Source organism: Castor canadensis, chromosome 11, assembly GCF_047511655.1.
Source record: "Castor canadensis chromosome 11, mCasCan1.hap1v2, whole genome shotgun sequence".
In the NCBI taxonomy this organism is placed as follows: Eukaryota; Metazoa; Chordata; class Mammalia; order Rodentia; family Castoridae; genus Castor; species Castor canadensis.
The window spans coordinates 1,596,567-1,609,233 of record NC_133396.1 but is presented as its reverse complement, the minus strand read 5'-3'; the positions used below and the strand labels follow the sequence as shown (position 1 = coordinate 1,609,233).

Sequence of the window (12,667 nt, the reverse complement as noted above, 5' to 3'; positions counted from 1 at the left end):
ACATGATGGCCTGAGACCCACACCCTGGACTCAGATACCTGCCTGGGCCCCTAGCCTGCTCTTTAGCTTCCCAGCCCAACCTGGGTGGTCCTTGGGGGGCTGCAGGAATTTAGCCAGCAAGGGTTCTGGTGTTACCATGCCTCAGTTTCCCTGTATCCACCAGCTCTGTGGGACACTGAGCTTTGGGTCACACTACCCCGCCTGCTGCGGTGTGGGAGAGCTCAAGGTGCGGGGTTCCCAGGCTGAGATCCTGGAGAAATTTTTCTCCAGACCCAACTTTTGGACTTGGTTGCTTCCCACCATCCCAGGGAGGAAAGTGTAGGCGGGGCTTCCCTGGGAGGGAGCGGGGGTGGGAAGGCCTGGGGGACTTGGGGCGGGCATGGGCGGGACAGAAGGCTTGGAGCTACTCATCCCACAGGCATGGTCCTCCCCACCCCCACCCCCCAGGGTCCCTGGAGCCGGAAGGCTCTTCCCTTCCCAGCCCGGAGTCTCCTCCCCTGGCTGGACACGCCTGTGGTCTGGCCGGAGCCCCTGGCAATCCCAGCCGTGGGCCGGGAAGTCCCTGGCTCCAGGGCACCTGAAGCCTGCTCATTCTCTGCCCGGGGAGAGGCCCCACACACCACCCCCCCCCCCCCCCCGCCCCCAGCACTCACAGACCCTTCCTCTAGTGGAGGCCCCTCTTGGTTCTGCGCGCCCCATCCCCTCTTGCCAGGAGGGCAAGGAGCAGCCTTCTGGCACTAGCCTGGGCTGAGAGCTGGCAGCTGGCGGAGCACAGCGTGGCTGCCAGGGTCCCAAGGGGCAGCCCCCCTCCCCTGGCCTGGCCGCCTCTCTGCTGAGTCACCCGGGGCCTGGGAAGCTCCCAGGGCCAAGCCAGCCTGGATGAGGCATCACAAATTCGCCAATTCCCCTGCCTCCTAGGCAGGAAGCAAGCTTCCCTGACTCACCTTGGGCTGGCCTGCCCAGAGACAGAGGTGGTGAGGTGCCAGGGCACCCTGCTGGGGTGGAGGGCAGCAGTGCAGCTCAGACCACCTATTGTGTGGCCCTGTGTACAGAGCGCTCAGTGTGCCTGTATGTCATGCATGTACAAGAGTTGGTAGCTATGGCAACCAGGAGGCTTACTGGGCTTGGCCTTGGCTGCTGGACTCAAGCAAAGAGGGGGCATGGCCGGTGGAGGATGCAGCAGGCTGGTGGGCGTGGCCAGCCAAGTGGGCAGGCTTGTGCAGGCTGGCATGGGGCCAGCCATGGCTCCCCATCTCCTGTGCTCTCAGGCCACCGGGGAAAATACCCAGTGTGCTGGCTGGGCCAGGAAGCCTCCAGCCACTGCTACCTGAGCCTCAGATAAATTGAGCGGCAACTTAATGCCAACCCCGTCAGGGCTTGACTCTGAGTGACCCGGAACAGACTGTCAGAACTAGTCTGTATAGTTCTCTCTCCTCTCTCCTCCAATTTCCATCTTCCTCCCTCTGACTCTTTTCCCCCTTGCTCACCTGTGATGGGGCACCTCAGTCTGACTAGTCAATTGAATCTGGGGAGAAGGATAAGGACCCCGCTTTGGAGAAAAGCCCACCCCTCCCATGCCACCCAAGAGGAGGGGGCAGAGACCTCTGGGCCCTGCAGCACTGGCTCACAGACTCTGGCTGAGGCCCTGCTGGTTGCAGTGGATCCTTTCATGGAGCCATGGGCAAAGCATTCTGTCAAGTCCACCAACATCCGAGAGGCCTGGGTACCAAGTGCCATGGCCTGGGAGCATCGGGTGTTCTGCCCCTAAGAAGGCAAACAGGGCAATTTGTCTACCACAGGGCAAATGTGTATTTGGCACCATACCTAACATCTGGTTAATGGTGGCAGTGTGATGTGTGTGTTGGTGGTGGTGATGGTGATGGTGGTGAGGATGTGACAGTGGTGGTGATGTGGTGGTGGATGGTAGTGGTGATAGATAGCAGCAAGCAAAATTGTCATTCTTGGTCTCACAGTCAGAGGAGGCTATCAGTCTTAGGACAGCTGAGGCATTCACCCTGAGTGAGATTATCAAGTGTGGCTTTTCCTGTCACTGGCTTCTTGGATTTTTGGAGATAAAAGGCCCACGGGCGCCTAGAGACCTGAGAGGTGCCCTGGAGGAGGGTTTCTCTGGGTGGGTGCTGCCCCTGTCCTGCTGGATCCGCACCACGGAGCAGCTGCTCAGACCTCCTCTTGCCCCTGTGTCCACAGTCAGCAGCCGCTTGATGGGGAACTCGCCGGCCTCCTCTTTCATGGGCAGCTTCCTCACCAGCAGCCTGGGCTCAGCAGCTTCCTCGCACCCCAGCGGCCCAACCTCCTCCCCCTCTGAGCAGGCCTACCGTGGCTCCCACCCTGCCACCTCCCAGATCTGGTTCTCCCACTCCCACGAAGGTAAGCCAGGGCCTTGGACTCCCAGCAGCACCCCAGTGACCTCAGACTGACTGGGGTGAGCCTGGCTAGCAGGCCCTGCCAAACCTGCTCTGGTGGGGGCTGCCTCCTAGCCGAGGAAGCCCCTGGGGGAGGTGGTAATTGGTTGGAAATGGGGCAGCCCAGCTAGGCACTGGTCGTGGCCAGATGTGCGCTCCAGATGGGCAGAGAGGGAGAAAGGGGGGCTGGGCAGGGAGGGCTCCAGGGAACTAAGGAAATGTGGAACACAGCTGGGCCAGTCAGATTGGGCTGCGCCCTCTGCCATGGGCTGCACCCCACCTCGCCAGACTCAGACTCGAGGAGGCGTGGGTTCCAGATGTGCCAGCTGGGCAGGAGGGGCTGGGAGGAGAGAGCTGTCAGCAGGCATAGGCTGTCCCCCCCCCCCCCGGGGCCCTGCCCAGGACAAAGACAACTTCCCAGCTCTGAGCACACACTTGGTGCCTCCTGAATACCTGTTGCTGTCAGGTGTCACAGCAGGCAAGAAGCCCCCAGAGGTCCTGCTAGGAACCCAGGCTCTCCTGGGCCTTTCCCAGGGCAGGGTGTGCCCTGCTAGCTCTCTGAGGTTTGCCCAGCACCCTGGTTCTGTGATCTTGGACCGCAGCCCTGGGCCTCAACATCCCTGCCCTCCCTCCCCCATGGTTGCTGGTGTTCACCGGGCTGTGATGTCCCCCACAGTATGGGAAGGGTTAAGTCCCCCTCCCCCCCCAGGCATGCAGGAGGTAATTGCAGTTGGCAGCGGGCACACAGTGCTCTCCCTCCTGGCACCCGGCAGTGCCGTAACTCAATGACTGCAGTGCTCGGGCGTCGTGTTTACAGAGCACGGCAGACCCACACACCGCGCTCTGCCTGCCCGGTTCCAGGCAGAGAGATTAGCGCCCGGCACTGCTGGAAGCAGGAAAACCCTTCTTTGTGCAACAAGAAGGGGCTGTTTTCCAAACAGGACAGGTGACAAGTGAGGGACAGTTGTTAAAGTAATCTGGGCTTCGCGCGCCGCTTGGACTGCACATGTTGGATAGGTGACATGGAGCAGCGCTCTCTCACCGGGTCCTGAGACAAGTGGGCAGAGTAGGGTTCTTGGCCCAGACTCACCTGTGCCCTCCTTCCCACCCCTGCCATCTCGGCAGCCTCCCACAGGGAGACCAGGCTGTCAGAGCCCAGCCATAGTGGAAGGCTTCCCCTATGCCGTATGAGAACCGCGCACCCCCACTTCCCACCCAGTATTTCAGGTCTGCTGGACATTTCCTGGCTGGATTTAGCACCTGGACCCCAGGATGTCTGTGGGAGGAAAGGGAGGGGCCAAACAGGGGCAGCAGGGAGCGGGAGGCCACCTCAGTCAATGTAAGGTGACCCTGCCCTGGACTGCCACAGGTGCATAGGTACACCCGGGTGGCTGACTTGGTTTCTCCTCCTTGCAATTGACAGTGTCACATGAGGGCCAGAATTAGAGCAGCCCACTCCTAAGCTCAGCATTCAGAAGCATTTCCCTCCTTCCTTTCCATCCTACCCTCAGGGACATCACCAGCAAGGAGGGCGGTTTGTGGTAGCACCACCTGCCCTGGAGCCCTGTCCTGCTCCTGGGGGCCACTCAACACAGTGGGTAAGCAGCAGCCTGCAAACAGCTCCCACAACGGCCTCCAGCTGCTCACTTCCCCTTGTGCCAACGGCTGCCTTGGCGGGGGTGCTTACCGCCCACCCTAGGCACCCCCAGCCCTCAGCTCCCACATGGGGCCCAGCCTCAGTGAGTTCCATCTTCCTTCCTTAGCCCCAGGGATGTCCATCTGGCTGGAGGAAGCCAGCGTCCAGGCAGTGTGCTGGGTGGGACCCAGGCCCTAGTCCGGGACTTGCATTCCACCAGCTCTAGCCCAGTCCCGCACCCAAGGCAGGAAGAGGGGGCTAACACCCACCGAGGCCTGGCTGTGCCACACCTAGAAGGTTCTTACTTCTGAGACTAGCCTCAAAGGCAGCAGCAGCCCCTCTGCCTGCCGCTGGACAGCCCCTGTGCAGGGTGCACGATAGTTTCTGCCGTTAATGTGTTCACAGTCAGGTGGGGGAGGGTGAGCACAAGTGGGTGTAGGGTATGGGGGGACTCAAGATGCACCTCTGGGCTGCCCACCTGGGCTCCAGCACATGGGGCAGAGGGCGCATTCAGGGGTGGAGGCAGCAGTCCTGAGGAAGCATACCCCTAACCTGCCTGTTTCCACCTGAGGGTGTCACAGGCCGTGTCTGTCTGGGTATCGTGACCATATAAACCTTCCCAGCCCATGCCTCAGTTTGCCCTCTCGCTGCCCACCCTTCTCTGCCTTCAGTTTAGTTGCCCCGCCCTAGGATGCCCTCCCTTCGGCGGTCCCCTGCCCACTACGTCTGCAGCCACATGGTGCGGCCGGCTGTGAGCTGCTGAGGCCAGCGTGGGCGGGGCCGGAGCGAGTGGCAGGCTGGCTGGCTGCCCTGGCAGTATGCCTGGCTGCTAGTTTGACGGGGTGCCAGCTGGCTCCCGCGTGCCGGGGCCTGTTTCTCAGCCGTGTGTGTTCAGGAGGGTGGGGGGCAAGGCAGGCAGGGGGCACACGACACGGCCAAAGAGTGGGGCCACTAGCATGGTGGGCTGCCTGGGCGGCCCGTTCCAAGGCCTGGCCTCTCTCTTGTCCTGCTTCCTTCCATTGCCCCAGGATGGGCAGGGAGGCTGGCTCCCAACACAGCCCACTTGCTACCCGCTCCCTGCCCTGGCTGGCTTCTAGAGTCTAGAGCAGGATTGGGGCTGTCAAATGGGATGCCAGGTGGGGTCAGGGGTGGCTCCAAGCAACCCCCCACTCTAGGCCAAGCCTCCCAATCAGCTGGAAAAACCCCCACTATACCTCACCATCTGCAGGGCATCTGCTAGAACTGAGGCCTGGGTTTCCTGTGTCCCTGGAACAGCTGGGGGTGCAGGGAGGCACCCCAGAGTTGGAGGAGCCGCCCTGGAACATCTGGCCTGAGGCAGAGCCTGTTTGTTCAGCCCCCAGGTTTCTTGGCCCCTTGGCTCATCCAAGGCGAGGGATCTTGATGGAAATGGACCCACTGGGACTCGGGTGGGGTAGGGTGAGTGGCGGAACTAGCCTGGGGCAAAGGTGAGCCGCTGTCCAGCCAGTCTGGCTTGGGTGGGTCAGAGCAGGGGTGTGGGTGCAGCACAGCTGGCCCTATTGTCGGTGAGCCTGGCCCCTCTCTCCACCCCACTCCAGCTGCCTGCCTGGACCACCCACAGGACGATGAAAGGGGATGCTGTTCCTGGGGGGCTCAGATGGGGAGGAGCTAAGAGCTGGGAGTGCCCACAGTCAGGCTAGTTGTGGTCTCTTGTGCCACCTGGAGGGGGAGCTGAGGGCACACGTGCCAGCCCTAGTGTCTGCCTGGCCAGCCTCTGTCAAAGACACACCCACCCTGGTGGCCACTTCTCCATCAAGACCTGGCTAGATTCCAGTAGGAGCAGTAACTGCATGCAGGAGCCACCAAGCGCACCCTGCTGTTCCAGACTCTGCAGCCTCCTGCATCCTGCCAGCTGCCTCCTATCCCTATCTGTCCCCTCTGAGACCTTAGGACCTGCCAGGGTTCAGGAGCAATAAGGAGCCAGACCATGCCTGAGAAGGACAGAGGACCCAGTGCCCACCCACCTGGGTGGGCCAGTGGCTCTCATGGTCCTTCAGGCACCTTCCCCTGGAACTGCCATCTCTGGCAGCTTGCCAGACCCTGGAAGCTCCCTTCCTTTCCTACACCTGCTTCTCTGTGGCAGAAGTATCTTCTTGGCTAGTGCCCCACCCCCACCCCAGGACCCTGACCTCTCCTCCCTAATATCCTCTCTCACCCTAGGTCCTGCACATCCCACTGTGCCTCCACTCATGTTCTCAGGGAGCAGTTGGGCCAGTTGGGAAAAGCTGTCCACCCTGAGATATAGGGACAGCATAGGGGGTGGTGAGTTCTCAGATCCTGACCTGGAGAGCTGGGAACTAGATCTCCTAGTTGGCAAGGCCCCCTGCAGCTGGCTCCACTGCAGCCAGAGGCCTCTGACACCCTTTGGAGACTTCTTGAGGTCTTGTGTGGCCAATCCTTCCTGCCTCTTCTCTGCCTCTCCCATGTCCTCATCCCCTCCCTGTAGCCTTAGAGCAAGGAGCCTAGCCAGGCTTCTGGTGAGGAGTCTGCACATAGATCCTGCCCACACCTGGACGGTGCAGTATCTCAGGGCCTCAGTTTCCCTATCTGTAAACCACACTGATCAGAACAGCTGTCAGAATCCAGTATTACACAATACAGTTCTGTAGCATGTATGGTGGCTGCCCATTGGCTGTGGTCACTGGGAGTGGGGGGGTCTTCCTGGGTTGAGACCCCTGGGTCTGACCAAGGTGGGAACAGCTGCCTGCCAGATGCACCTGCACGCTGTCCTTTGGTGAGTGAGATCCTGGCATGATGGGCAGTCCAGGAGGGCTGAGGAAGGGTGGGTGGCTGAGTCGCTGTCCTGGCTGCTCAGGTTTTGAGGTCATGTCAAGGTTGCTGCCACCCCAAGGTCTCCGCTGCCTCCAGCTGAGACCTGCCGTAGCTAAGCCTTCAGCCTTCCCCGGCCCACTTGGTCTGTGCCAAGCTCCTACCTGTGGTTTGGAGGACTGAGGCCTGGACAGACTGTCCACAGGAGCCTTTCCCCTTCCCCCACTCCTCTCTGCCTGGGGACAGATGGACCCTGCTGGAGAGCCTACCCCAGGCTGTGTGAGTCAGCACTGAACAGAGCACCTGAGCCAGCATGCTGCAGGCCTGTGGAAGAGATGCTGGGCTTCCAAGCCCCAGAGGGTCTGAGGGTGGGCAGTCCACATCACCTGTGGAGTCTTGGATGACTCCCCCTACACCAGAGTCCAGAACATGGGAGGTTAGTTCTAGGAACTTTACTTTAAAATCGTAACTGATTACCCAGAGTCTCACCTGGGGTGAGAGGTTGCTCTCTGCAGGCACTAAAGCAGAGGTGCAGGTTCTGCAAACTCACGGCCACATTCCACCTGTACCCAGGGCAGACAAGGCTAGCTACTTGGGCTGCATGTGAATGCAGCCTCAGAATCCTTTGCTCCTGCTGTTGGCCGTCATTGAATAGACTACAGCAGAAGCCATTGAAAGTGAGAGGGTGTCACCAGTTAGTGTGGGGCATTGGCTTATGTGGTGAGTCCTAAGTGATGGGAAGAAGGTACCAGGTCACACAGCAGCAGATACCATTGCCTAAGCCCTGTGTCTTCTAAAAGATCTCTTTAGACCCCATCCGCCTGGCCAGCTGCCTGCTCTGCTCCTCTTTTCGCCTCAGCAGGCCCCCTCCCTCCCTGGCCTTCATCCTCACCACACCCCTACCACTTCAGCTCATCTGGTGCATAGCCTCTGAGCCTTTTCTCAGGGCTGCTTGGCATCATGGGATTGGGCTCAGGGTCTGCTGTAGCAGTGGGTGAGCCCCCTCCTAGGCCACTTCCTCAAGTCTATTGGGGGATCTGAGGCAGAGGACAGGAACCCGTCCCCGAGTTGGTTAACTATTAGTTGGATTGATGGCCGTGGCTCTGCCCTCAGGTCTGGAGCTAGGGAAGGGAGATCCCAGGGCCACAGCCTTCCAGCAGGAATGTGGAGCTGAGCAACCCAGGCCCTGAGTTTAAGCACTCCAGTCTGAGGTTTGCAGGTCTGGCCCAATGTGTGAGGCTATCTGTGCTCCTGGATCCTCTACCCACCATCCTATGTCACGCCCCACCAGAATCCTCTGTACGCCCCAAGCACAGTCTCAGGTTGGCTGCAGACTTGCAGTTGCCACATCTCTTGGTTCAGCCACACCAGCCCTGGCTTCTGATCTCAGAGCAGCTGCTCTGATTCATAAAAACCATTTCTATTTTCTTCTTCAGTTCAGAGTACAGTCTTGTTGGGGAAAATAAAAGGGCCTTTCTCTTGCTGAGCTGAGAGGACCCTTCTCCCCTCCTTCTCCCTCTGCCCCCAGGGCTGCCTGCCCCCTAAACACCCCATGTTTCTTCCTGCCCCAACACCCTTTCCTCCTCTATCCAGGTTCACCATCTGAGGCCTCTGAGGGTGGGAAGTTGGACAGGCCTTTGGTCTGGGCCCCATGGATTTCACCCTCACTCCCTGGTTTAGCCACCACCACCACAGGCTCGGAGGAGGGACACCCACTCACACTGCCCCAAAAGGCACCCAGCAGGAAGGAGCTGGCTCCTCAGCCATCTGAGTAACCCCCCCACACACACACACACAGCAGGCGGGAAGCCCAGACCTCCCGAGGGGGCACAAGGGGATCCGCCTGGGAAACTGTCTGGGAAGGAGGAATTTACAGACTTCTGTTTACCAAAACGAGGCCCGTAAAACACTTAACAGCAGCCAATTACAGGGGGACAGCTGCCATGGTTTAACCAGCCCTCTCCCCCCACACACACACCCCAGGCCCTGCCCGGCTGCTCCCACACCCGTCCCGCTCTCAGATTTTGTCAAGTCTCAGGCCTTCCAGGAGCTGAGCTTAATCTGGTAAACATCTGCTGCAGATGTGCCCCCTGTCCCCCACACAAGCTAGGCCAATTGGCCAGGCCCTCCAGCCTCAGCCTGCTCCTCAGCCGGGAGATGAGGCTTCACTCCAGTAAGCAGGTTTCCGAGCCATGAGCCTTCTCAGAGCATTTACTTGGCTTGTGGCCGTCTTGAGACTCAATCGGGGACTGTGTTCTCAGAGCTCATATGAGTGAGAACGTCTTCCTCACACAGCAGCACTCCAAGGGCTCACCTAAAACCCACTGAGGCAGAGAACATCCAGGAGCATCATCAGGGGCTGAGGCCCCACTGGGAGTGGAGTGTGGGGTGTCTCTGCTTCATTGTCCAAGCAGGTCAGCCTTGGGCCTTCTAGGAATATGGGGACAGACATAGGTTTGGAAGGCTGCCTGTAGTCTGGACCTGCCACTTCAGTGCTTGACTTCCACTGAGAGATTCCTCCGAGTGTGTTCCGTGGGGCCCACGAGTTGTTAAAAGGAATCCCACTAAAACAACACCGGGGTTCAGTGGTAAAAAGAAGTTTGGGAAACAGTAAAGCAAGGTTGAGTGCAGCTCTGCTGAAGGTCTTGTCGTTGACTTCACTGTGGTGCTGGAGAGGTTTAGTGCGTGGTTCCCTGGGCCTGGGACTCAGGGCACCCTTCTATCAAGTGACAGCTATGACAGATACCCCAAACAGGCACCAAGGATACTGCTGTGCTGCACCTCCCCGGGGACCACCGCCTGCCCAGCATTCGAAGTCTCCTCCCCTACTCCTGTCCCTCTGGGGAAACCCCAGGGACTCACAGCTCCCTTGTTGCTGCCCAGCGTAGCCTGAGAAGTCAGCTGTGTTAGGAATCTTGGGACAGCAGTGGGATCCCTAGTAGAAATTCCTCTGGGGAAAATGTTCTGAGCAGCAGTGTAGAGGGAACATTGTGGAGTGAGGCACAGCCCAGCTCTGTCCTGCTCCAGCTGTATTTTTTTCTGTGGGGTCAGAGGGCCTGCCTGGTAGGGTATCTCTGTGTTGATGCTCCAAGTGTCCTTCCTCAAATACCCGAGGGAGTTGACTGGACCCCTGATGGCCACGATGGGCTCCAGGATGGCCCTGAACCACAGCTATCCCATGTCAGCCTTCTTAGGCCGATGCTGATAAAGCCAGGAGTTGACAGTGGCTTCACGCTGCCGGGAAACAGACTTCAGCTTGGCCCAATCCCCTCACAGAGGTACCAGTGTCTGGCCAGGAAAAGCCAGACACCAGGCTGTGAGCCAGGCTAGAAGATGCTCAGGTCCTAGCAGCTGTCAGGGCCGGCAGGTGAGAGCAGGGACCAGATTGGTATGGTCTGATGGATGTGACCAGGGGCCCAAGTTCCCCAATCTTCCTATTAGGCCTGGTGGGGAAGGACTAGCCAAGAAGCCACGTTCCTGGTTGGCTGGTGGTGGCTTTGGCCATCCAGCTGTGGACTTCCCAGGCCAGTGCTCAGGCCTTTCTCCTGCAGGCTGGGAGGCACAGGTTGTGACTGGCATTCTTGTGCTGAGCGGGGCTCCTTAGAATGTTGGTTGCCTTGGAGGGATGGACCCCTAGGGCCATTTCTGAGAAGGGCTTGCCTGGCCTGATTCAAAGTCACCAAGCACAGGCTGTCATGGTTGGGACCAGCTCCCTTGCAGATCTTGAGCTCTGCTTGCCTCAGGGGCCTATGGAGGATGCAGGCAGGAGGCTGGGTCTGGCCCTGGCTTTCCCTTGGCTGGGAGCTCCATGGGGAGTCCGTCCACTGCGGCCTTCTCTCAAAATGCCTCTCCAAGCGCCTTTGTTGCCCAGGCTGGAAGCCCGGGGAACACTGAATGTTGCTGGGAGGGAATCAAAGGCAGCTGCCTCCAGCCTCCCCTCTCCCAGCCCATCAGCAATTCAATTTGTGCTGCACCGGTGGGATGGTATTAGTTGAGTCAGAGTTAATATGATGTATTGATGGGTTGATTTCCCACTGGTGGGCTGCGTCCGGGCTCTGCAGGGCATTGCTCCTGGGCCACCCACCGGCTTCTCGCCTCCCTGGGGTCAGGGTGGTGTGGGCCAGAGGGCTAGGAGCCACTTTTACAAGCCAGTCCTTTTGCTTCTCTAGCTCCAGCGTACCCCAGATTTTCGGGGAGTCTGGCATCCACCTTCCTACCCGTGAGCCACTTGGATCACCATGGAAACAGCAATGTTCTCTACGGGCAACATCGTTTCTATGGAACCCAAAAAGGCAAGTGCCGTGGGGCCTGGCATGGGGTGCAAGGTATCTTGGGGGTGGTTGAGGCTGGAAGCATTGGGGCACAGGTGAAGATGGCCAGTCTAGGTGAGCCCAGACCACCAGGCACAGGTGAAATGAGGAGTTGGGGAACATTCTGAAAACAGCTGTGCTCACTCCAGCTCTCACTTCCTGGCCCTGCCCTGCAGCCCCCAGCATCAGGAGAGGAAGCTTCAGTCTGGGGTGGGGAGGCTCACGGAAACTGCATTTCCCACTCACCAGCTGAGCCTTGGCCGACGAAGCTCAGCCCCCAGGCCCCACTCCATGGGAGAGCATAGTAAGGAGGGCTCAGCATGGGCATTGGCACAGGAAAGGCCTGGCTGGAGGTGGGACAGGGTCCCTGTCTCAATTTTGAGTTTTTTCCGGGGGGGGAATCTCCTTTGTGTTTTAAAAAGTCCAGCCACCAACACCCACACCCCCACCGCGTCTGGAGACTGGGGCAGAGGTTTGGTTAATGACTGTGTATCAAATGACCCACAGTAGGGTAGGATTCAAACCTAGACGTGGGGTCCAGAATGCACTTGGGGCAGGAATGGGTATAGAGTCCCAGGTGACTCCAGTTCTTGACCCTGGCTCTGGGAGGAGCTACTTGAGGAGATGCAGTTGGGGGGTGGATTCAGCTGAGATACAGAGAGGCTGGGGAGGGCTGGGGGGCAGTGGATAGCTAGACCTGTTGTGTGCAGCAGATGAAGAGTGGGTGGCGACAGGCACGATGTCACACCAGTCCCAGGAAACACCAGTGGTGGCAGAACATCCAGGAGGGCCTGGACAGGGTACGGGGGTGGAGTGGGGACAGAGAGAGCCTGCAGCCAATCCTCTCACTGTCTCACAGATCTGCTCCCCATAAGCCCCAGACTCCAAGACCTGGGGCATGTCCAGCTTGTCTAGGTCCTTGGGTTTAGCCTGCACTGTTGGGCCAGGAAGAACCCTCCAGCCACTGATGCTCAGACTGGCTAGCTGTGATTGGTGCAAGCACCCTGCTTGGGGCAGGACTGGGAACCCTCCCCTAGCCTCACCCAGGGGATTCAGCTTGCCCTGGGCCACACCCCCAAGCCTACAGCTGTTTTGACAGCATCTGTCAGGGGCTGGCAGGTGGCTGATCCCAGCCCCAGAAACATGACCCAAGAACCTGGGCCTGGGTACTCCCTCCCGGCACTGGGCTGGCTGGTGGTGTCTCCGCAGCGGCTGGCCAGGCCTCTCGGTTTTCACAATATTGTGGTGGAGCCTCATCCAAGAACATTATTTGGTTTTGGAAATTGAGCTAATTAGGTTTCTGCTGGGCTCCCCCTCTCCTACTCCCCTTTCCCCCTTGTTTCTAATTAGCAGGAAATTGACAAGGAATTTACATGACTGAGGACAGTTTTACAAGTTCCAAAAGTTCCTTTTGTTTTCCCCCTGGTAGGCTCCCTGAGCTGTGGGCCTCACCCTGCTGCCACCCACTCAGCTGGGAGGGGAAGGAACCC

At 59.2% G+C, this 12,667-nt stretch overlaps 1 protein-coding gene across 3 annotated transcripts in view; it reads left to right on the top strand.

Moving 5' to 3' along the window:
* The window catches only part of Bahcc1 (BAH domain and coiled-coil containing 1), a 54,449-nt gene that overhangs the window by 17,736 nt on the left and 24,046 nt on the right, over nt 1–12,667 (top strand). For all 3 annotated transcript variants that reach the window (XM_074044889.1, XM_074044888.1, XM_074044887.1), the window contains exons 2-3: nt 2,209–2,388; nt 11,037–11,159. In XM_074044889.1, coding sequence (XP_073900990.1) covers nt 2,209–2,388; nt 11,037–11,159 — 303 coding nt within the window. The remainder of the gene's footprint in view (nt 1–2,208; nt 2,389–11,036; nt 11,160–12,667) is intronic.